The sequence below is a fragment of the Sparus aurata genome, chromosome 17, assembly GCF_900880675.1.
Source record: "Sparus aurata chromosome 17, fSpaAur1.1, whole genome shotgun sequence".
Classification (NCBI taxonomy): domain Eukaryota; kingdom Metazoa; phylum Chordata; class Actinopteri; order Spariformes; family Sparidae; genus Sparus; species Sparus aurata.
This window is the reverse complement of record NC_044203.1, coordinates 37,182,396-37,203,865: the sequence shown is the minus strand read 5'-3', so window position 1 is coordinate 37,203,865 and position 21,470 is coordinate 37,182,396. Positions and strand designations below refer to the sequence as shown.

General features: G+C 42.0%; 2 protein-coding genes across 2 annotated transcripts in view; both read left to right on the top strand.

Moving 5' to 3' along the window:
• Positions 1-810: 810 nt before the first annotated feature.
• Positions 811-21,439, top strand: LOC115567133 (calcium-transporting ATPase type 2C member 1-like). The gene is made up of 4 exons (XM_030393401.1): positions 811-935; positions 16,979-17,083; positions 18,248-18,364; positions 21,238-21,439. Exons 1-4 carry the CDS (start codon positions 912-914, stop codon positions 21,277-21,279), a joined length of 288 nt encoding a protein of 95 aa, XP_030249261.1. The 5' UTR covers positions 811-911; the 3' UTR covers positions 21,280-21,439.
• Positions 21,325-21,470, top strand: part of LOC115567798 (DENN domain-containing protein 4B-like) — a 5,551-nt gene continuing 5,405 nt past the window's right edge. The window contains exon 1 of the mRNA XM_030394641.1: positions 21,325-21,358. Within this exon, the coding sequence (XP_030250501.1) occupies positions 21,325-21,358 (34 nt within the window). The remainder of the gene's footprint in view (positions 21,359-21,470) is intronic.

Below are 21,470 nucleotides of genomic sequence, written 5' to 3'. Positions count from 1 at the left end.
CAGCAGTTACTGTAGCTGCAGTTTTACTGATTGAAATTATTATTTCAAATGTGTAAAGAACAATTAACGAAGGATAATAGTTCACAAACTAATAACAAAACAATATATTAAAGCTGAGTGGACAGACAGAAAAAATATAAAGTATAAACTCTAAAATCTAATCCTCCTCTTCTCCATAAATCATTGAATGATGATTAACCAGCTTCTTATTGGTCGAAACCTCTGCTCTGATGATTTTCCTGAACTTGTCTAAATATAATATTGATCACCTTTAATCTTTGTCATAAAAAAACATATAATCATTATTTACACATTTTTATCATCTGTATTTATCTCAATCATATAGACAAGGTATCTGTTTGAACATGAGTGTATTATCATATATTATGTATAATAATAAACTTTATTTCTATAGTACTAAAAACACAGTTTACAAAGTGCTTTGACAAAACAAACCCTGTACAGTATATATGTAATATAACATACACTATCTGTATCTGTATTTAAAATACAATGAATCATATACAATATGATGTTTTCATCTTATTCTATACACAAAGAATGGAATAAATACATGAGGAAAAAAAACAAGAATAAATGCTAAATAACCAAATAAATCAAAGCTGAACAGATCATTCAATTAAATCCATCCAATAATGAGATTATCTACTATAAGCTACTTCTTCTACACGTACTAGTTATTAGTATTACGATAAAATATGTACATAAAAAGAGTAAAATAATAAGAATAACAGATGTTAAGGGAAGGATTGTTTCCGGCACACCCCTGTTTACGTTACTTTTATTCTGAAAGCGTAACCGGAAGCGCTGTGCTGGCTGACGTCAGCGGGCTGACATGGTGGACTGTGTTCTGTCAGAGAAAAACGCTCCGCGGTGGGATTTCACGGAAGATGCTGAAGAAACGGGAGCTGTTGGTAAGTTTAACAATTACTCACTTTTCTTTGAGACCGACGAGTCGTTATGAGACACAAACCGGCTCACTGCTCATGAAACAAACACATTTTAAACAGCGACTCCTCTGGAGTGAGGCAGCCCGCCGCGACGGGAGGCAGGCGGCAGGTTTGTGTGGTTAGTTTACCTCCCGGAGTGGAGCTCCGTGATCCGCTGTTAGCCTGCTGCTGTCACCGGGGGACGCTAATGTTAGCTCGCGGGTCGGTTGGGGACATTGGAGTGTGTTGACACGGTGCTGGACGGGTTCTGGACAGCGGGCTTTGTTGTTGTTGGCCGAGTTCAGATTTTCAGTGTCGGTCACTTCGCTGCCCGTCCTTGTTGTGTCGAATCGAACCTGAGAGCAGCTAGCCGCCGGCGCTGCTAGCTAGCTAGCTAACCGAGGCTAACATGAAAATTAACGTCCTGTGTGTGTGTGTGTGTGTGTGTGTGTGTGTGTGTGATGCTGCAGGTGGAGGTGTGTGATGCTGACGGACCTGATGTGTGACAGTGAAGGTTATTATAAGTTCACTGAGAGCACGTGAACGTGAAGCTCTTATAGTAACAAATATCGCGATATTTTTAGACCTTATCACGATATACGATATATTTAATTATCGAGAAACCCCTCTTTTTTAAAGCGCTTCATAAATGTTCAGACTGGGCAACAAAATGAAAACATCATGATAACTTACTGCAAATACCTCAATGTAGATATTGTGACATCATAGGGACGAGATTATTGATAAATAATCAAAGTTATGTGTCTGTAATGACTAAGTAAGAGAAAAGGTAGCACAGATTGATTGGTTCAGAATATTACATCACTTTATTGTAATGCAGCATTGAAAGCCAATAAAATATACATATGTCATGATAATGATATAAAATATTATTGAGCACTAATCAGCGATAATATTGACTATTTCTATATAATGCTACCAGAATGCTACCATACTTACGTTATCTTGATACAGCATGTTTAGAATTAAACGATATCTGTGTTCCATGATATCGTAAGTATTATAGCTATTTAAAAAACGAAACAGAGTTAGAATCAGATGTTAAGCTTTCTAACTATTGGCATTATTTTGAACGTGTTGGTTTGTGTTTGTTGACTTTTACAGTACGAGCCCAGTGAGCAGGTACGAGGGAGAAAAATCTAAATCACTGAACCGATCACAGTCGTCTGCGGACGTGTTTAACCTCGGATGCAGTGACGTGTCTCCGGATAATATCAGACCCATTAGAGCTCAGCCGGTCCTGCACAGAACTGTTTTTTGTCCGGCTTGATCCCGACCTGCTCTGACGCCTGGGCAGCTGTAATCTGAGGGGTCGCGGTCGCTGAAGTTGCTGATCTAACAGCTGATTGGTTTAGATGATGACTTAACTTTCTGACGTTTTGTAGAAACTTTTTATTTTTGCTGAAATTGAGAAATTTTGATCTTCTTTTTCTGATGTTGAGGTCCGTTCTGTGAGCAGAGGACGTGCTGTGTGTGGCCGGTGTGAAGACTGAATATCCCACATTCTTATTCTAAACTGCACACAATAAATTATTGTTCTCTATGATAACAAATCAGCCTGTAAAAGTATTTAAACAGCACAAAAACCTGTGGTCAGTGGGATGTGAGGATTCAGATGTGAAGTCCTGACAGTTATGAATATCTGACAGATCAATAATGAGAACTATTGTCTTGTATTTCTGTCCTTTGTGTGTTCTGAGAGGAACAGGTCTGAGAACAGCAGCAAACTAACATGAAGTTGATTTACATGTGAGTTTATGTGAAAAGGAGGCTGATCCATGAACAGAAATCACAGCTGGCCTGAAGACTGTGTACTGACTGATCAATATGTCTGATCACTTTTAATCAATGGCACTCAGATCTGACTTCCTGTACAGACTGAAGGCTGCTGGTGAAGCCTGGCAATAAAATCCCTGCTAAGTAAATGTGGCAACCGCTAACTTGTTTGCACTTGTCCCGTTAGCGAGCAGGTTGGTGTGCAAGGTGCTCGCTCGAAGGTTGTTGAGGTGTCATGTAGTGATGGAGGTTTTGAAATCAGTACCCACAGATGACAGAAGGAACAGGTGAACAGGTGAACAGGTGAACAGGTGAACAGGCGCCGTGTCTTCAGACTGCGGTTCAGGTTCATTCATTAACATGTTGAGGTTCAAACTGAAAGTCAGTCATCAGACAGTGAATCCGTTAAAATGTGTTATTAATTATGATTATACATGTTAAATGTATTTATCAAGTAATGATTAAAAAATATAAAGTATTTCAGCTGTTTCTCTTTTTTATATCAAACTGTTTGATTCAACAGTTCTGTTTCACTTTCACACATCACTTTGATTTGATGGCTTCAAATGAGCTTTTGTTATTCTGACATATTAAATACTAAATAATGCACGACTTCATCGAGCAGTAAATAAATAATCTCTGATGGAAACACACTCAGCCTCGGCGTGGAGGTCAGAGCTGTGAACAGAAGTCTGATAGTGGAGAGTAATAAGCAGCGTGTTGACTAATGATGGTGAGAACGCTGCAGCTGAAGATGATTATTGTTTTGTAACTGAGCTGTACAGTGAAAAACACAGTGAAAGTGCAGCATGCAGCAGATAATCACAGGCTTCAGTGTGCCTTTGTTTGTGTGTGTGTTTGTGTGTACCGGCTCTGTCGTCATGCTAACATGTTGTGTATTCCTGATGCGTGGGACACAAAGACACCTATAAGCAGCTTATCCTGAATAATAAGACCATAACCAGGATGTGAGGCGGCGTTGAGGATATGAATCACAAAAAAAAAATGGTGCCATTTAATCCTGAGACGGAGCGCAGGGGCAGCGGTGTGTTTGCTCTTGTTGTGTACCTGCCAAAGAGGAGTGTGTGTGTGTGTGTGTGTGTGTGTGCGTGTGTGTGTGTGTGCGTGTGTGTGTGTGTGTGGGGGGGGTGTGTGTGTGTGTGTGTGTGTGGGTTAAACACACTCCTCATGATAACCTATTTGTAAGAGCAGCATCCTCTCAGCTCCTCGTTCACACTCTGCTGCTTCCCTCCTCTGAAGTCGGGTCGGGTCGCGCTGATGAACGGCGTCCACAGCAGCCTGTTGGTCTGTTGGCAGCGTTTGGCGTCTGCTAACTTCCTCTCGCTGCTTCCCTGAAATCCTGCCGTCTCGACCCTTCACTGTAAACAAGACGGACGGGTCGCTGCTCAGCAGGGTTCTGGACGGATTACTCATCAACAAGACTGATCATTAGCTCATCTTTTGACTCATTAATAAAGCAAAAACACCAAACACCAAATGCAACTAATGATTATTTACTTATTTTCATGATTAATTAATAAATTGTTAAACATATTAAAGTGCAGAAAAAAACCAAAGTGACGTCTTCAAACTACATCCAAAACCCAAAGACTCATTTTTACTGTCATAAAAGACAAATGCCACTTTTACAACATTAGTGTGTATATGCAGGATTTAACATGCTAATAATTGATAATTAACTCCTACATATCACCAGTGGATGAGTTTGTCTTTGAGTGCCAGCTCTCCTAAAATCCAGAACTTTTTCCAAGTTCTTGAAAACAAATGTATGTGGAAACTGTTAACTGGACCTCGCAAAACCAACCCAGAGGAAAATGTGTGATTGCTGAGGTTTATAATAAATGTTCAGAAAATCACAAAATGCTATGCTTTAGCTACGATGGCTAATACTGGACATACAGCACAAAGTTTCTACATGATTATTTCTTTGGAGAAACTCTGTCATGAACTGGGAGAGCATCTGCGAATCATTTTTTTCCACTTCCAGAAGATGTTCATCTTGTTTGAATTAAACGCGTTGTTTTTAGTTTTTTTTTCCCTGAGCTGATAACAGAAGGAGTGAGACATCTCACTTCCTGATCCCTGATGAGTTGCACATGCTCAGTAGCGATCAGGCAGCTGACCACACAGGAGACACAAAAACAAACACTTTACACTGATTGAAATGTTCCTGACGAGCGGTGTGGATTAGCGTGTTCTCCTGGGTGTTGTGTTTACATCACAGCTGGAGAAAACACCATGTGGAGAGATTTGTTTCCACCTCAGTAAGTTTGTGTCGTAGTGATTGTTTGGAGGCGGTCAGCGTGGATGATGATGTTTTTTGACGGACTTTGCCACCATAGCTTTCGTTAAATCAGAGGAGTGAGTTAGTGATCATCGACCTCGTGAATATTTAGAACAGAGTCGGTCTTCATGTCGTAGCTGCTAATAAACGAGGCCTTCATGTTGTTCCTGCTGGTCGCTTTGGGGGGGAAACGGACACCAGCAGAGAGCCGAGCGTGTCTTTAACAGCCATTATGGCAGGAGGCCAACCATTATCTCCAGTTTAACTTAATTCTGTAGATCTCGTTGGCTCTGAAAGGTTGAAACTGGAGCTGCTGTCCACTCTGATGGCTCACAGTACAGTACAGTCACTGCTGTGGCTTCTACACATGATGTGTGCAACAAGACTTCACTTTAACTACACTGTTAGAAAGAGACCTGAGCTTCTGTTGTGTCCCTGCCTTAAATTTATGGTTTAATCCGGGATCTCCTCAAACAACAGTAAAACTCTGAGCGAGCTCCCGTCAGAGCGCCACCAGTCCTCCAATCTGCTGTTCAGTCAGATATATCTGAAATCAGGCTGCAACTAAAGTGTTTTTCTTTCATCTGGTTATTCTGTTGATTAGTCTCGATTAATAAATTAGTTGACTGATCTATAAAATGTCAGAAATCTGTGAAAAATGTCGATCAGTGTTTCGTCCTCAAATGGCAAATGTGCTTTTGACTCCACTACAATAATTTGATAACTCAGCAGATTCAGATCAATTATTTTATCAGCAACAGATTATTGGAAACAATGTCTGTCACAGATATATTGGTATCAGTTCAGATGTTGTTCAATATGCACCATAAAAATAAACTTCTTTTAGAGTTCATAATGCAGAAAAAGATGATTTAAGTAATTTATAATTAAATTCCCAGTGAAGTTCACTGTTTAAGTGCATTAATGTCACTTTAAACAATTAACAATTATTTACACCTAAATACTGATTTTTGTCATCAAGATCGATGCATTGATTGGCAGAATTGTGTGAAAACGCCCGATGTTGTAATGTTAAAGAAATAATTATGGGTCTGTCCCTTTAACTGGAGCCTCACCTGTTGTGGGCGGAGACTCATCATCTGTCGGCGTTTTGTGAAAATCTGTTCAGGAGTTTTTTGTGTAACTCTCCTGACAAACAACCAGCGGACCTGTGTGGAAACGTAACCTCCCTGGTGGAGGTAATAATCATGACTTCAGAATGTTCTGATTCATCACTGACTGACTGAAGCTTCTGTATAAACTCCTCTGAGGTGTCGACAGCTCTGAGTGTAGCTAACGTTAGCTTCACCTGCCGGCAGCTTCAGTCAGTGAACTCACTTTGTTTAAACGTGATAAGATAAATGAAGCTTATAGTTTACAGCGCTGTGGTTTGAGAAGTTGGACTCAAATCTCAGCTTTGATAAGAAGCCGTTTTAAAGCTTGTTTCTGGGTATGAACGTGTTTCTTAATGTGTGTGTAACAGGAAGTTCCTTACGTAGATGTCGGCATGCAGTCCAGCAGGTCAGCTGACGGAGGCGTGGTGAAGCCTCGGGCTCAGTGTTTATGTTGACCCGGTTCATCCAGTCAGCCGACAGTCTCCTCACATACTGACGGCTGAGTCGGCTTAAAGTTTGGGTGCCACGATGTGTGAAGGATGTGGTTCTGTGCAAAACACAAGACTTGTGCTGCTGCAGAGAAGCTCTGACCTGCAAATGTTGTTCACACCTGCCAGAAAGAGGGCGCGTCCACACGTTCAGGGTTTTTCTTCAAAGTCTTTTCTTTGTGTTTTGATCTCCTGTACACACTTGACATCATTACAGGTCACTGAAACAGAGCTTTTTTAAAACTCCTCTCATGGTGAAGAAACTGTTTTCAGTTTTGCCTTCTGGACGGAAACAAACAGAGTTTTTAGAGCGATGATGCAGACATGCACATGTTTATCAGTGTTTGTAGTAGTGCTGTGTGATATGGACAACATTTTATATCCCGATAACGATATATATCCTGGCGTGTCTTTAAGTGGTAGAACAGATTAGACGTGTTCGAGTCTCTAATAACAACTTGTTGGCTGCATGTTTTGCAGATTCACGTTGTCTGGTTGGTGTCTTACTTTTTAAACCCAAAACAAAGCCAAACGATGGAATTCCGGTTCCCCCTTTTCGGCACAAATCTTCTTGGGGTTCTGCTTCCGTGTCCGCATCTGATGTAACGTTACTAGTAATGTTATTTTCGTCTTCCATTGCGCTCTCCTCCGTCTCCGCCATGCTGCGTTGCCTCTGTTTACTCCCGAGCGTCCGGTGCCGGAAACGAGTCCTTGTAGGTGACGTAAAAATGCTTCCACAAAGCAGCAGCTGCAGTTACATTCGCTTTCATACAATAAACTTGTTTTGAATTCAAAATTTGGATATCCAACGGTCATTCTGACGTTGAGTTGTGCTTTAAACGGCGTATTAAATTACAACCGTAGTGTGCGTTAACGTTAGTGTAGCAACATCGCTAATCAAGTAGCCTACACGTTAAAATTACAATATAAACAACAGAGGGTTTCATCCTACGGTAGACATTTTTATATCGCACTATGATATATATCGTTATATCGCACAGCTCTTATTTGTAGCATCCTTAGCAAATGTGAACTTATGATGTTGTAGTAATCAAGACTACGTTGATGGAGTGGATGTTATGTTATTTAATTTTGTATTTCGGAAGACAAAGATGGAAAAGACACGGAAGCGGCTGCCTGCAGTTTGTTGATGAAGGCTGTCAGTCATCCACATGAGAGTTGTGTGTTTTCAGGTGTGTTGTGTGTTTCCAGGTGTGTTGTATGTTTTCAGGTGTGTTGTGTGTTTCCAGGTGTGTTGTGTGCGGCGCTCAAACGCTCGTGTGGATGGAGATTTTTTTTCTCAAACCTGTTTCCAAAAACCCCCAATCTACAAGTAGATGAGAGCTGATGATGAGAAGAGTAAATATAGGTGTGTGACACTGAAACAACTTCCAGTAAAATCAATAAAATGAGTTGTAAAAAAAAAAAAAAAAAAGTCAACATCTAAAATTACACGTGAACAATGTGCAAATATTGTAAGAGAGGGTGTGTGTTTACAAGGCATCATTGCCAGGTAGACCTTAGAAAAGAAGAGGATATAATGATACAGGACTGCAGTCAGCAGAGAGACGACGAGAGAACGAGACGACGAGAGGACGAGACGACGAGAGGACGAGACGACGGTCCAGTGAGACAAAAGTTGATAAAGGGGAAAAACTTTCACCAAGTTGAGTGAAATCTGGAGGATTTCTTCTGTTTCATCCATTTTTTCAGCTGCAAACTGAGCAAAGCGAGCTCCGTGAACAGACTCACATCAAGTCGGGCTGTTTGGTCCCGCTCACTGCTGACTCCGGGTCGGGTTGCCAGCACAATATATCGTTTCAGCATCAACGGCACAATGTGCACAATAGTCACCTCGCAGGACGGTCAGCGTGAGGTAGGACAAACAAACTCGGCTCTGTCACTTGTTTGTTTTATGTGTTTTCTTGTGATTCAAACTGAACATTAACATGCAGCACCACGTTCAGTATGAAGCAGTGTTGAGGTATCATGACACTTATCCCCGGATAAACTGAGACACTCTGATATTGTTTATATCGCTGTGAAACCAGGAGCTTAACGAGAGAAACTGCAAATGTGGAGCGCAGCAGGAGAAAGTGATAAAAATAGAAAGACTCTGATGCAAACAGGAGTGTTGGCAGGTGTGATCTTCTCCTCCAGATGTAAGAAAATATACATATATATTTTTATATTTTCCTTTTTACACCACAGTAAACTGAATATCTGAAGGCTTTGGACTGTTCAGACAAAACAACACATTTAAAGGTGACACTGTGGGCTCTGGGAAATTGCGTAAGACTGTTTTTATAATGTTGAATAGACCAAACAGGAAACTGATTAATTACACTGAACCACAAATTGTCTCTTTTGAATATGATTTAGTTAAAAATATAAGTTGTTTTTGTCCAAAACTGGCCCATTAATGTCATGTTGTTTACCTGAAAGTGCGTTGACGGATGACGGTGTGCATGCTGGAGTGCCTGAAGCTAACGTTAGCATGTCAAACTCCACGTGTCTCCTGCACAAACACTTCTCCTCTGCAGAGTCAGAAGGTCAGCTCGCTGCTCGTCGTCTGGGTCCCGGAGATAAAGCCGCTGCTCTGTGTCCATGTTTAAAGTTCACGTCCTGTCTGCTGCTGCTCACCTCTCACTCTCATGCTTTATAACACTGATGTGTTTGAGTGCAGCGCTCGAGGACAAACGAGCGTCTCTGCAGGGTTCTGGCACTCGGCCCACACTGACTCTCGGCCCGTTAATAGAGTTTGACCCGGATCTAAATTGGAACTGCTGGGAAATAATGATAAAGGCTGCAGATTGTAATGAGGACAGATTGAAGAGACACATCTGTGGACTCCATTAGTTTTTTTTCCATTTGTTTGTTTATCTCTGTTTTGCATGATGTCGGTAGTCAAATGAGGCTGAGCGATCAGGTGTTGTCACCTGTAAACGCCGGCTCACTTCTGCTCTAGTTATTCTCGTCTCTCAGGTCGAGTCAGCAGTGGAATGTGAACCGATATGAGCCGTCATCAGATCAATGTTTTAAAGTGTCCAATACTTTCATTGAAGACCAAATACCAGCACCAGCATGTGACAGACTTTATTAGATTAGGACCCGTTAAAGAGTCGATGGATAAATCTGCTGAATGATTAACAGCAAAGACAAAACAATCATTTACAATCATCCAAGTAACAGGACAATAAGTATCCTCTGCTCTCGAGGACAGTAAGTCACCGTGGAGTGTGTGCTGGGTGTTTGTCAGCTTGTCCTGATGTTGAACTTTGTTTTTGCGGCCGCTGGGCGACTGAAAGCTCCTGTGATCTTCAGTTCAAACCACACTGACGTCTTTGTTTCTTACAGATTCCAGTCGGTTGTTGTTGTCTTGTTTGTCTCGCTCGTTTGCTCAGACAAGCCGTCTACTTCATGAAGGAACATTTCCTAATTATGGAGGAAGCCCTTTATTGTAAGGGAGCGCCCTGCCACCCTGCGGAGGAAACTCATTTCGGCCGCTTGTATCCGGGATCTTATTCTTTCGGTCATGACCCAGAGTTCATGGCCATAGGTGAGGGTCGGAACGTAGATTGACTGGTAAATCGAGAGCTTCGCCTTTCGGCTCAGCTCTCTCTTCACCACGACAGACCGATACAAAGACCGCATTACTGCGGCCGCTGCACCGATCCGTCTGTCAATCTCACGCTCCGTCCTTCCCTCACTCGTGAACAAGACCCCAAGATACTTAAACTCCTCCACTTGAGGCAGGAACTCTCCTCCCACCTGGAGGGAGCAGGCCACCTTTTTCCGGTCGAGAACCATGGCCTCGGATTTGGAGGTGCTGATTCTCATCCCAGCCGCTTCACACTCGGCTGCAAACCGCCCCAGGGCATGCTGGAGGTCCCGGCTCGAAGGAGCCAACAAGACCACGTCATCCGCGAAAAGCAGAGACGAGATCCATTGGCTCCCGAACCAGATCCCCTCCGGCCCGTGGCTGCGCCTAGAAATTCTGTCCATAAAAGTAATGAACAGAACCGGTGACAAAGGGCAGCCCTGCCGGAGTCCAACATAAAACATGAAGAGCTCTGTCACCCGGGAGGAGCTCAGAGTAGAGCCGCTGCTCCTCCACATCGAGAGGAGCCAGCTGAGGTGGCTCGGGCATCTGTTTCGGATGCCCCCGGGACGCCTCCCTCGGGAGGTGTTCCTGGCATGTCCCTCCGGGAGGAGACCCCGAGGAAGACCCAGGACACGCTGGTGTGACTATGTCACTCAGCTGGCCTGGGAACGCCTTGGGGTCCTCCCGGAAGAGCTGGAGGCAGTATCCGGGGAGAGGGAAGTCTGGGTGTCCCTGCTCAGGCAGCTGCCCCCGCGACCCGGCCCCGGATAAGCGGAAGAAAATGGATGGATGGATGGATGGCCCTTTATTGTAATGGCATGTAAGAACATGTGAGACAGAGATTCTTCTGATCAGCTGTGTGAGCGAGCAGTTTGTCTCTCATGTTTACTTCACCTTGTACAAACGACTAACGACGTGCTGCTCTAATTAGAAACCACAACGGAAACCTACGATGTGACCAAACATTCAGTCACTTCCTGAACTGACTGACTCTTCAGATCACATGATCAGTGTAATTACTATATGACTGTCATATAGTATCTGACACAAACAATCATAGTATAGGTAATCTTGTTACTTATTAATTAATTAACTGATAGATTCAGCTTTCATCTGAACATTTGCCTCATTTGTTAAAAACTCAGTGAAGGTTGATTTTAGTTTTAGAAGTGTTGTAATTCTTTGTGTGTTAAACTCTGAGATTACAGTAAATAATCCAAAGACGAACTCAACATTATAATTAGTTATATAAGTTAATTGAGCGGCGGCTAATGATTGATTGTCATTGATTAATATGCTGATGTTTCTCTTGATTCATTAATTTGTTGTTTGGTTATTAAATGTCAATCAATGTTTTGTCCACAACTCAAATATATTCAGTTTATTGTCGTAGAGGAAAGAAAGCAGAACATATTCACATTGAACAACCGAGCCAGTTAATTGATTATCAAGAGTCAATTAATTTAATAGCTGCCAGGTAATTGATTAATCATTGCTACACTGTTGATCACTTTTCTCAAATGATCTCATCTTCACGATCACACAAACAACATGTTCGATTATCAGATTTGATTTTCACCATTTTCTGATATTTGTCATTGTTATTATTATTTGATCTATAACAAAGAAATTTATCTGTAAATTGAAGAAAAATATTCAACAGATCGATGGACAATAGAAAAGCAAATGTTAGCTGCAGCCCTAAATTGTACTTCAGTCAGATTCCATCGTTGGTCATTCAACATTTTAGATTTTCATATTTATTGCAAAGATATATTTGTTATAATCTGTCATCAGATTACTGATAATGATTATGATCAACCCTGAAAATTAAAAAACAAATAATCACTCAACAGCAGGAACTAAGAGATGTTTGATAGAAGAAAGAGGAGTGAAACTATATTTAGTTTCCTGTTAATTGACTAATATTTACATCTTTAATACAGTTCGGCTTCATGAAGGACTTAAAATCTGCAAGTTGATGATTTTATCTCTGAACCCACAAATATTAGTTTTTATGATAAGCAGACTTGAAACAGCAGATGTGTAAACGTGTCAGTCTGTTGGAGTCTGTTTGTTGTCCAGTGTTGACGCGTCCTCCCGTCCTGCAGAGGGCGCCGCAGCCGTCAGTCGATCCTCCTTTAAGCTCCAATCAGTCCTAATCAGAAACAATCCTCTCAGCTCTCATCTCGCCTCACCGGGCTGCATCACTCTTCACTGTTCTCCAGGAAGCTTTATAAATCTGAGGACGGACGTTTGCTCAAAGGAACCGAGGCAGCAGAGGACATAGATGCTGCTTTTATTTTTATTTGGTTAATGAAAGTTTATCTGACGTGCACAGACGAGAGCAGGTGCTGGATTCTACCTGTGATTCAGCTAATGCTAACTGAGTCTGGCTAATGCTTGGCTGGATTATTGTCTTGTAGTGGACGTGAAGAGAACTGAGGAAGTGAGGAAGAAGCCTCATGACACGTCGACCTCACAGGTGACATCACAGGTGACCTCACAGGTGATCTGACCGCAGGTGACCTCACAGGTGACCTCACAGGTGACCTGCACAAATATGAAACCAGAAAATATGTAAATGACGTCAGAGAATCTAGACCTGTTTTATCTTTATGAATTACTAAAACTGATTGAATCGATTATCAAAACAGCTGGCGATTGATTTAAGTTGACAACTAATCAGGCAGCTCTTGTACATTTACTCAACTACTCAGTTGTACTTAAGTGCAGTTTTGAGGTACTTGTACTTTACTGGAGTCTTTCCATTTCCTGCAGCTTTATACTTCAACTATATTTGAAGGTACATTTTACTCCACTTAACTTTGGTTAGTAGTTATTTTGTAGATGTAATTTATTTTATTGGACATCGAACATCGATCAGTTAATTAATCAATTAATCTTTGCAGCTTCAGACAAAACTGAAATAAGGCAAGTTGTTCAATAAGTAATAAGTCTGGTTGTTGCTGTGTGTGTGGCGTCTTTAATGATCCTTTCAGTGTAAAAGCAGCAGACACAGTGGAAACGACCTGTTCTGTGTTTGTCTGCAGACACATTCTGTCGTCTTTGACTCGTCTGTGAGATTAATTACCAAATAAAAACAATCTGCAGCGTTTTCAGCCGTCTGAGCGTCTCTGATCAGTTCTCCGCTCGTCTTCAGTGATGAGATGACGTTTGTTCTCCTACTGAACTCGTTTTCTACAGAATGATGTCGGTTTGTTTTGCTGCAGTCTGCAGGTTTATTTTTAAGGGGGAATCCGTCTTGATAGTCGACAGTTTAAGTTTGCACCTGCAGTCAGGTTGTTGTGAGGCAGCAGCATGAACCTGCCGGCCGAGCAGCTCATCATATTAACAACAGGACGTCTGTCATTACCGTCTCTGCTGCTGATTCTCTGTTTATTCATCACATTTAGCTGCTGTGTGTCTCCTCAAACCCACCAGATGAAAACTCGTCAGTTTTGGTTGCAGCAGGTTCGAGCGTCCAGTAAACCGCCGAGCGTTTGCTCAGTTTCCTCCTCTTCAGACTCGGACTGTAAAAACATTGAACGTAGATGAGAAATACCTGAAATTCACTCACCTCTGTAGCTACAGGACGGGAGGACAGGTTCACTCTCACGCTGCTCACATGGAGATTTATATGAAGCCTGTTTTGATAAAAGATTCTGTCAGTGTTTTATTTAACCTGAGGTTCTAACAAGCTGTCGATCACTGGATTGTTTCTGTGGAACGATGGTTAAACTTTTAACAATCAGGCAGAGATCAGACACAATTAGACAAACTTTAAATGATGTTTGTGTTGGTTGGATTTGCAGTAATTCCTGAAACACTGATACAGACTCGGAGCAGTTAGCAGTGACATCACAGTTGTAAGATGGAGGAAGAAGGAGCTGTGATGAAGTAAACGCACTGTGATCTTTTCATAGTGACATGAAACATGAGCTGACAAAGTAGTGAAAGTTATTTTTTTCCTCTTCATCGTGTAGAAAAGTGAAAAGCGTCTTTGTTCTGTTTTTAAACCCTGAAGGGTTTTTGTTTCCTGCTGTCTTTAAACGCTGTCAGCTTCCTCTGCCTCCTCTTCCTCTCTGGACCGAAAGTCTTTGGTCTTCTTCTTCTTCTGCTCGCCGGAAGGAAATAATCATCTCCATGCATGACAATAAGCATCGAAATCTGCCAGTGTCGCAGTGTTAAGTTCAGGCTGTTTGAAGATGTGTGACGGCACTGAAGACCATCAGTGAAAACGCTCACAGCAACTTCAGCAACAGAGCCGTGAGTGAACAGTAGTAGACCTGATTAGAGTGTCACTATACAGTCATCAGTCAGCAGAACAGGGAGAGAAAGTGTTGGATGTTTTTATCAGAAGATAAATATAACGAGACTAACAGCAACGAGATGCATCTGCTGTTCTTGGCAATTAGCAGAGCGACAGAACGGCAGAAGAACGTAATCAATCAATTTCACACTTTTTAAGAAATATTCAATCTATTCTCTTTTAAATATAGTGTGTGTCGGTCAGCTCGCTGTCAGAAAGACGAGAGGACGAGGACGTTAATTGATGCGTTTAGAAAGTAAAGATTTAAATGGTTTGATATTCAGAATTGATTTGTTTTGGTGCACACCTTTTCTGATACCCACTAGTACTTTTTTCGTTGGCTGATAAGGCAGAAAAAGATGTTTAGGATAATTTAGAATTATTACATTCCTTCCTAAGTTGACGGTACTGATGTCATTTTAGACATTAAATTTATTGTTTAACTGTAAAATATCCTCTGTTACATCCTCCCGTGTTCCAGGAATCATTGCAAAATGTGTTTATTTCAGGGAATATCGATATCGCAAGTCTTACTTTCTATTACAGTCGAGTATCAGCCGGCCTCTGGAAACCATCATGAAATCAATATTTATGTCCCAATCAAGTATTTTTGCCCAAACTGGAAGAATGCGACTCTTGAAATAGACGTGATGCGATCAGCTACACGAAAGATGTCTCACTCTGTCGGAGATACTGGGACCAGAAAAACACTTCATGTTCTTTGGCTGATTACAGGCGTCGGCCTTCAGAGAGCGGAGTCTTATATTCGCCGTCCACCAGCTCACTTACTGCCGCCACCATTTCTCTTATTGATCTGAAAGAGACGGGCAGCACCGGTCCAACACCAGAAGCTTCCTCCTGAATGTTTCTGTCCTGAGCTTTGAGAAAGAGAGAGAGGAAGAATAACCAGACGAGAGCGGATCAATATTTCCTCACATTTACACACTCTCCCTCTCGTGGTGAAGAAAGGATCAGATTTATTGCCGCTGATACGATCCATCAGAATCCGTCCAGATCAGAGGTTCTGCTCGGGACGACTCTGCTGAAGAGGATGCTTTGAATATTTATCAGTTTATTAACATCACTTAATGTCACTGAACTGGAGTCGCATGGATTAATCGATTACCTGTCAGCTTAAATTAATTGCCAACAGTTTTGATAATCAATCAGTTTGAGTCATTTTTGTATTGCAGCGTTAAATGTGAATCATTTAACAGCAGCTGACAACTTTTTGACTCATTGATAAACTGCTGCGGCTTCACTCTCTCATCATTCTCTCATCAGGTGTTAATTTAATGTTCTTTTATTCTCCAGCTGTGTGACAGGAAACACAGGCAGGGCTTCAGCAGAACTCTGGTTCTGAACCAGCACGTAACATACTTGAAATAGTTTCTGTTCTTTCCCAGCAGCGCTTAGTCCAAAGTGATTAGATCCCTTTAATCTGAAGGTGGGCTTAGTGACTGCTGTTCTAAAGCCGTGTTTGTGATAATTCTGCAGGCGGAGGTGGATTATGTTGTTTAACTCTGACTTGTGTTATTAACAGCGTTCAGTCACAGAAGTCAGTATAAAGTTCACTTGGTGCTGAATCAGTGAGACACCCTGAGAGAACTCTTGATTATCTGCTCGTCTCGTTAACGACATTATGACCGGTGTTGATCAGTGAGTCTGAGTTGTGACCGCGTTGAGGACGTTATGATTTGTCAGCATGTTTGTCGGGTAGTCTGTCAGCAGGATTATACAAACATGTGTAATGTGTCTCATACTGGATTCATTTGTATCCATAAATAGTTTAACATTTGATTCTCCCTGATAAATGTACTGTATGCTAATAAATATCTTTATTCTTATATAACAGTACAAATACCAGGAGAGAGAATTCCACCCGCTCCGGCTGTAAACGATCCTTCATAATGAGGTTGACTTTGAATCTACCTGTTGGTTGGTTGGTTTCTTAGTTACATGTATAACTGTGTACTTTATAAAACACAACTGCCAGTAAGCGATTACATAACCTGATTCTGGATCAGAATCATCTTTTGTCACATGACTGAAGTTGCTGTGTTTTCTGTTGCAACTAAATACGATTTCATTTTTCTGAACGTCTCTGAGGCGTGAAGTCATCAGTTTGAACCCCTGGACTTTTAATCAAAAACAAGTTGTTGTTGTTGTTGTTGAGCTCCAGGCTGCCGTCTCCAGTATCAGACTGCGGTTGGCTCATCTCGACTGTAAATGTGTGGAAGTTAACGCAGGTCAGCTGAAAGAGTTCAGCTAATGTTCCCTGAATATCGAGACTGACTCGTCCAGTTCGTCCAACCTCCCCCACAGATAAATGTCCCAGCGCTCAGTGAAGAAGAATCTGGTTCTTCCTGTGTGAAGTTAAGTGTTTCTCTCTCTGTTTGTGTTGCAGCTTTCCGAGAGACAACCTTCCAGTGAAGATGAGACCATGGTCCCGGTACTAACCTCCAGAAAAGCCAGCGAACTCCCCGTCAACGAAGTAGCGTGTGTCCTGCAGGTACGGTGTCCTCAGACAGCATAATGCCTTATTGTTGATATCATTTAATATTATTGTTTATTAACTTTAAAGGTGCAATGTGTAAGAGCGTACCTAGCTAGCATGCTGCCATCATCGATCAGTTAAAGGTCCAATATTATGAAAAACCTACATGGTCTCTGCAGCCCATCCACTGGTAACACGGCGCTCCTACAGGCTGTTCAGATTCTGCTCCTGTCATAACGTAATGAAAGGAGTCATTATCATAGCCCCGCCTCCTCTGAGCGGTGATAGGAGATATCAGAGAGGGGGGCGTTCATCACCGAGGTGAAGTTCAGTGTGTCCAGCGCTAAGATAGCAGTGTTTCACAATGTCGTCGCTCAGAGTTAGACACACAAATTACTCTGTTGTTGGTGTATAAATCAACATCAGTGCCTATATTCTGTCCCAGCTACAGAACAACAGAAGAGACCGTGGTTGCGTTTCATTTTGATGTTAATAATATTACGATGGAGCTTGGTTGTCACAGTAAAAAGTCTGGAAACATGTGCAGACTGGAGACAGAGACGATGTGAACAGTGTCCAAGAGTTTGGAGACTGTGTTGGAGACAAACACAGCTTTCGCTAGCTGTTAGCCATTAGCTACATGGTAGTAACTGTAACAACACATAGAACAAACTAACATTATTCAGACACACTAACCATTCTGAAACATCCTGCTGCAGCCACAGAGTCTGTACTTCTGCAGGAGCCTCTCCTTCTGGGTCAGATTCTGGGTCAGACTGGTTCGGTTGAACGAAGCATCTCAGTGAGCCATAGTGTTACATCCACCGTAAACATTAGCGCATGCTACCACTAGCGTAAGAGGCTTCCTCTCCCTGAGAGGGGCGTGTAGCAGCGAGGCAGGCGTTGACGGACGGAGCTCATTAGCATTTAAAGGTGCAGGCACAGAAACAGCTGCTCTCAGTAGAGCCACTTGTAGACAGCTGACATTCAGAACCATACATTTCAAATACAGTGTTGTTGGACCTCTGACAGCTGTGTGAAATTGATGAAAAACAGTATAAAATGGGACCTTTAACTAATCTGTGGCAGGGACTCAGCAGCAGCTGTAACACCCGATGTAGGACGTTTGTGTGTGAGACTTGGCGGTGAAGTCGTTGTGTGTTGTGTTGCTGCTGACAGGCCGACCTGCAGTTGGGCCTGACCCAGGAGGAGGTGAGCAGGAGGCGAGCCTACCATGGCTGGAACGAGTTCGACATCAGTGAAGAGGAGCCGCTATGGAGGAAATACATCTTACAGGTAACAGATCACATTTATAAGATACTGTACGGGAATGTGTGCTGACAAAATACAACAAGGCCGAACTCGACCACAAGGAGGAACTGTGATAAACGTAATCTAAAGTCTCAGGCGGCTCCAGAGGATGCTGCATTTAATCTGATGAACTGCCTCCAGTGATGGCAGTCAGTGGCTCAGTTGCATGATGGGTAATGTAGGCTCCAGGTTTTGAAAAAGAAGAAGAATGTGTTGAGTTAACAAAAGGTGATATCTCTGGTTCTTCTTTATCGATTTTGATCATCCGTTTGTGTATAATGAGTCCAGCAGTGTGAGAGGAGAGAGATGCTTTTCAAAACTTGGTGCCTTCATGACCCACAATGCAACTTCACCAGATCACTGGAGGCACTTTATCGATTGAGTTACCCTTCAGATGTGACCTGCAGCCCTAAAGATTTCACAGTTTATCGATTATTTGGTTTTCACACCACATAAAGTCCAACAGTAAACTGTGTCGTCTCACTGCTGTTGGGACTGGAAACAAGTTCTGGTTCTGTATTGTCCATCACAGTCGTTATGCCTTCAAGCTTATCAGTTCACTGTATCAAGATATGTTATTCTGACAGTTATGCAATGATGTCAAACTCATGTTTCTACACTGCAAACAGAAGGAGTCATGGCAGAGAGGAAGGAAACGTCTTCGTTTGAGGAAAGACCGTTTAAAGTCTGTTAACTGATAATCAGCTGAAACGTCTCTCTAAACTACACGCAGTCAAATTCCTGGAACTTGATGTATTTCACCGTCTGCACACACTCGATCAGCAATATGTCCTGTATTATAAGAACATCAGCGACTCACAGGCATGTTTCTGCTTTGACTAAGAAAAACCTAAAGACAATGAAAGCAAAATATTCTCTCAGCTATTTCAGTTATAGTGTCATCACAGTATTTAAGCTCATCACATCTTTTTTTTTATCAATGCTTGCATGTTTTTTGGAAACTTGCATAAGAAGGAGTCGTGGCGGAGAGCAAGAAAAAGTCCAAAACACGACTTCATTTCTAGAATATGACAGCCAAACTGGTTCTAATGTCTGTAAATATGCTGAAAGGTCTTAACGCTCAGGAATATTTGACTTTCTGTGCACGAGAGCGGCTGTTTCCCCGCTGGTCAGTTCGACGGTTACTGAGGGTAAATATCCTGAGTGAGAGCAGCAGAACCCTGCAGGCAGCGGAGCCGGTTCCTGCTTTGACTAAGAAAACCTAAACTAAACTAAACTAAGTTGTGCAAATATTTTCTCTTTTCAACCTTTTCATATGATAACACACCAAGAACCGGATTAACGTTTTGCACGCCCGAGTCTCTGACATGTCTTCATTAATCATGAAAGAATCAAACCATAATGCTGAACTGATGAAGACTTCCATTAAACACTGTCTCCAGTTTGTCCTGTCGTTCTGATCTGACAGTTTTAACGCTGCAGCTGATTAATCAGACGACGAGTCTCAGCAGCAGCTCCAGGACGAAGCTAACGGACTATTTTTATCTGGAGCCTGATAACTCGTCTGCAGGCTCGTTTTGCTCCACAGTGTCATTGTTTGCTGGTGGAAACACAAAGTCAACCCACTGAGTGAACAGAGGAGACTGTAAGAACGGCTCTGTCTCGTTTATATTGTACGTCATGTTCGTATCTCACATATATTTTATATTTAATATGAATAAGTGAGTGATACACAACAAGAAGCTGCCAGCGCTTTTTGTTTTCTCTGACACGTGTTTTACTGAAAACTGGGTGAATTAATAGAAATATATAAAAGACAGTTACAGAAGGTTTACCACATTTTTAACCCACCCACGTTTTACCTCTTCATCGTGTGTGATTACCTTGAGGTGGAAATATGAATCGCCTCCTAAATTTGAAGGTTAGAATATGAAAGTACTAAACGGTATCCGGCTCCTCGAGGACCCTTTACAGTCGAGATGAAATGAAAAATGCTTTTTTTAACCATTTAAGATCAAAACCACGGTCGCCTGAAAAATGAGGCATTTTTTTGTACTTTTTCATTTAAAATCCAGTCCCGACTTCTCCCTGTAAAACAACAGCCAACAGAAATGTTTGATTTTATTCACTGATTTGGGTGAAACTGGAACGTACTTCATGGAGAAAATGTGTTCAGGTTTGTTTTATGTCCTCTGGCTGCTTCCTCGCTGGTTCATGTAGTCTTCTGATGAAGCTTGATCGTTAATTGTTGTAGCTGCTGTTCGACGGTTACCACGTGCTCGTTCAGCCATGCAGCGAACGCTAGTGGCTGCCAGCAGAAACGTGGAATTAAATCACATTCTGCTTTCTTTTTCGTAGTCCACAGAACAGAACAGAACAGAACAGTTCTGGAGCTTCACAGGAAAACAGAGTTGCGTTATTCTGGTAACCAACTGAAGCAGCTGAGACTCGATTTAAAACGGATAATAATATATTGCACAACTTATTTTGGTTTCTGTTTCTTTTGGCTCACTAAACATCAACATTGTGTTTTCTTATGTAATGACTGAACACGTTCAATCAGCTTTAATTAGCATGTAACAGTGCAGACAAACAGGAAGCAGACGAGACGAGGAAGACGTCTTCTCTCACATGTATCATGTCTGTATTACACCTCTGTGATGATGAAGATGTAGATGTAGTCATCATCATCATCATCATAATAATACTGATGATGATGATGATGATGATGGTAAAAATAGTCATATATTCGATGTAAAAAGTGTTGTTGCAAGGTGCTGTACAGTGCAAACATTAAGTTAAAACAGGAAACGACTTTAAAAATCAATAAAACATCGTCTTGTGAGCTCCAAGACAAAAACACTGAGTGAAAGCACGCAGATGTTTTTATTCATCAGGAGGAGTCACCAGTGGAAACTCAGTCAGAGGACGAACGTTAAACCAGGAGAGACGAACAAAGAGTCAAAGACTGCAGCCGGGAAATAATGGAAGCAGCCGGAGGGAAGTTTTCTGATGCTGGTCTGTTTTGTCCACATGAACTCTGACAAGAACAGAAACTGCTGCTTTGAGCCGAGCAGCCGGAGGAAGAGAGAGGAGGAGGAGGAGGAGGAGTAGGAGTAGAGGAGAGGAG

What these genes read in the sequence shown, in the direction of transcription:
- LOC115567133 (XM_030393401.1), top strand. Translation starts at nt 912, where the DNA reads ATGCTGAAGAAACGGGAGCTGTTG. An exon ending in TGAAGAAACGGGAGCTGTTG is followed by an intron (nt 936 to 16,978) that starts GTAAGTTTAACA and finishes TTTGTGTTGCAG; the next exon opens with CTTTCCGAGAGACAACCTTC. An exon ending in GGAGGAAATACATCTTACAG is followed by an intron (nt 18,365 to 21,237) that starts GTAACAGATCAC and finishes TTTATTCATCAG; the next exon opens with GAGGAGTCACCAGTGGAAAC.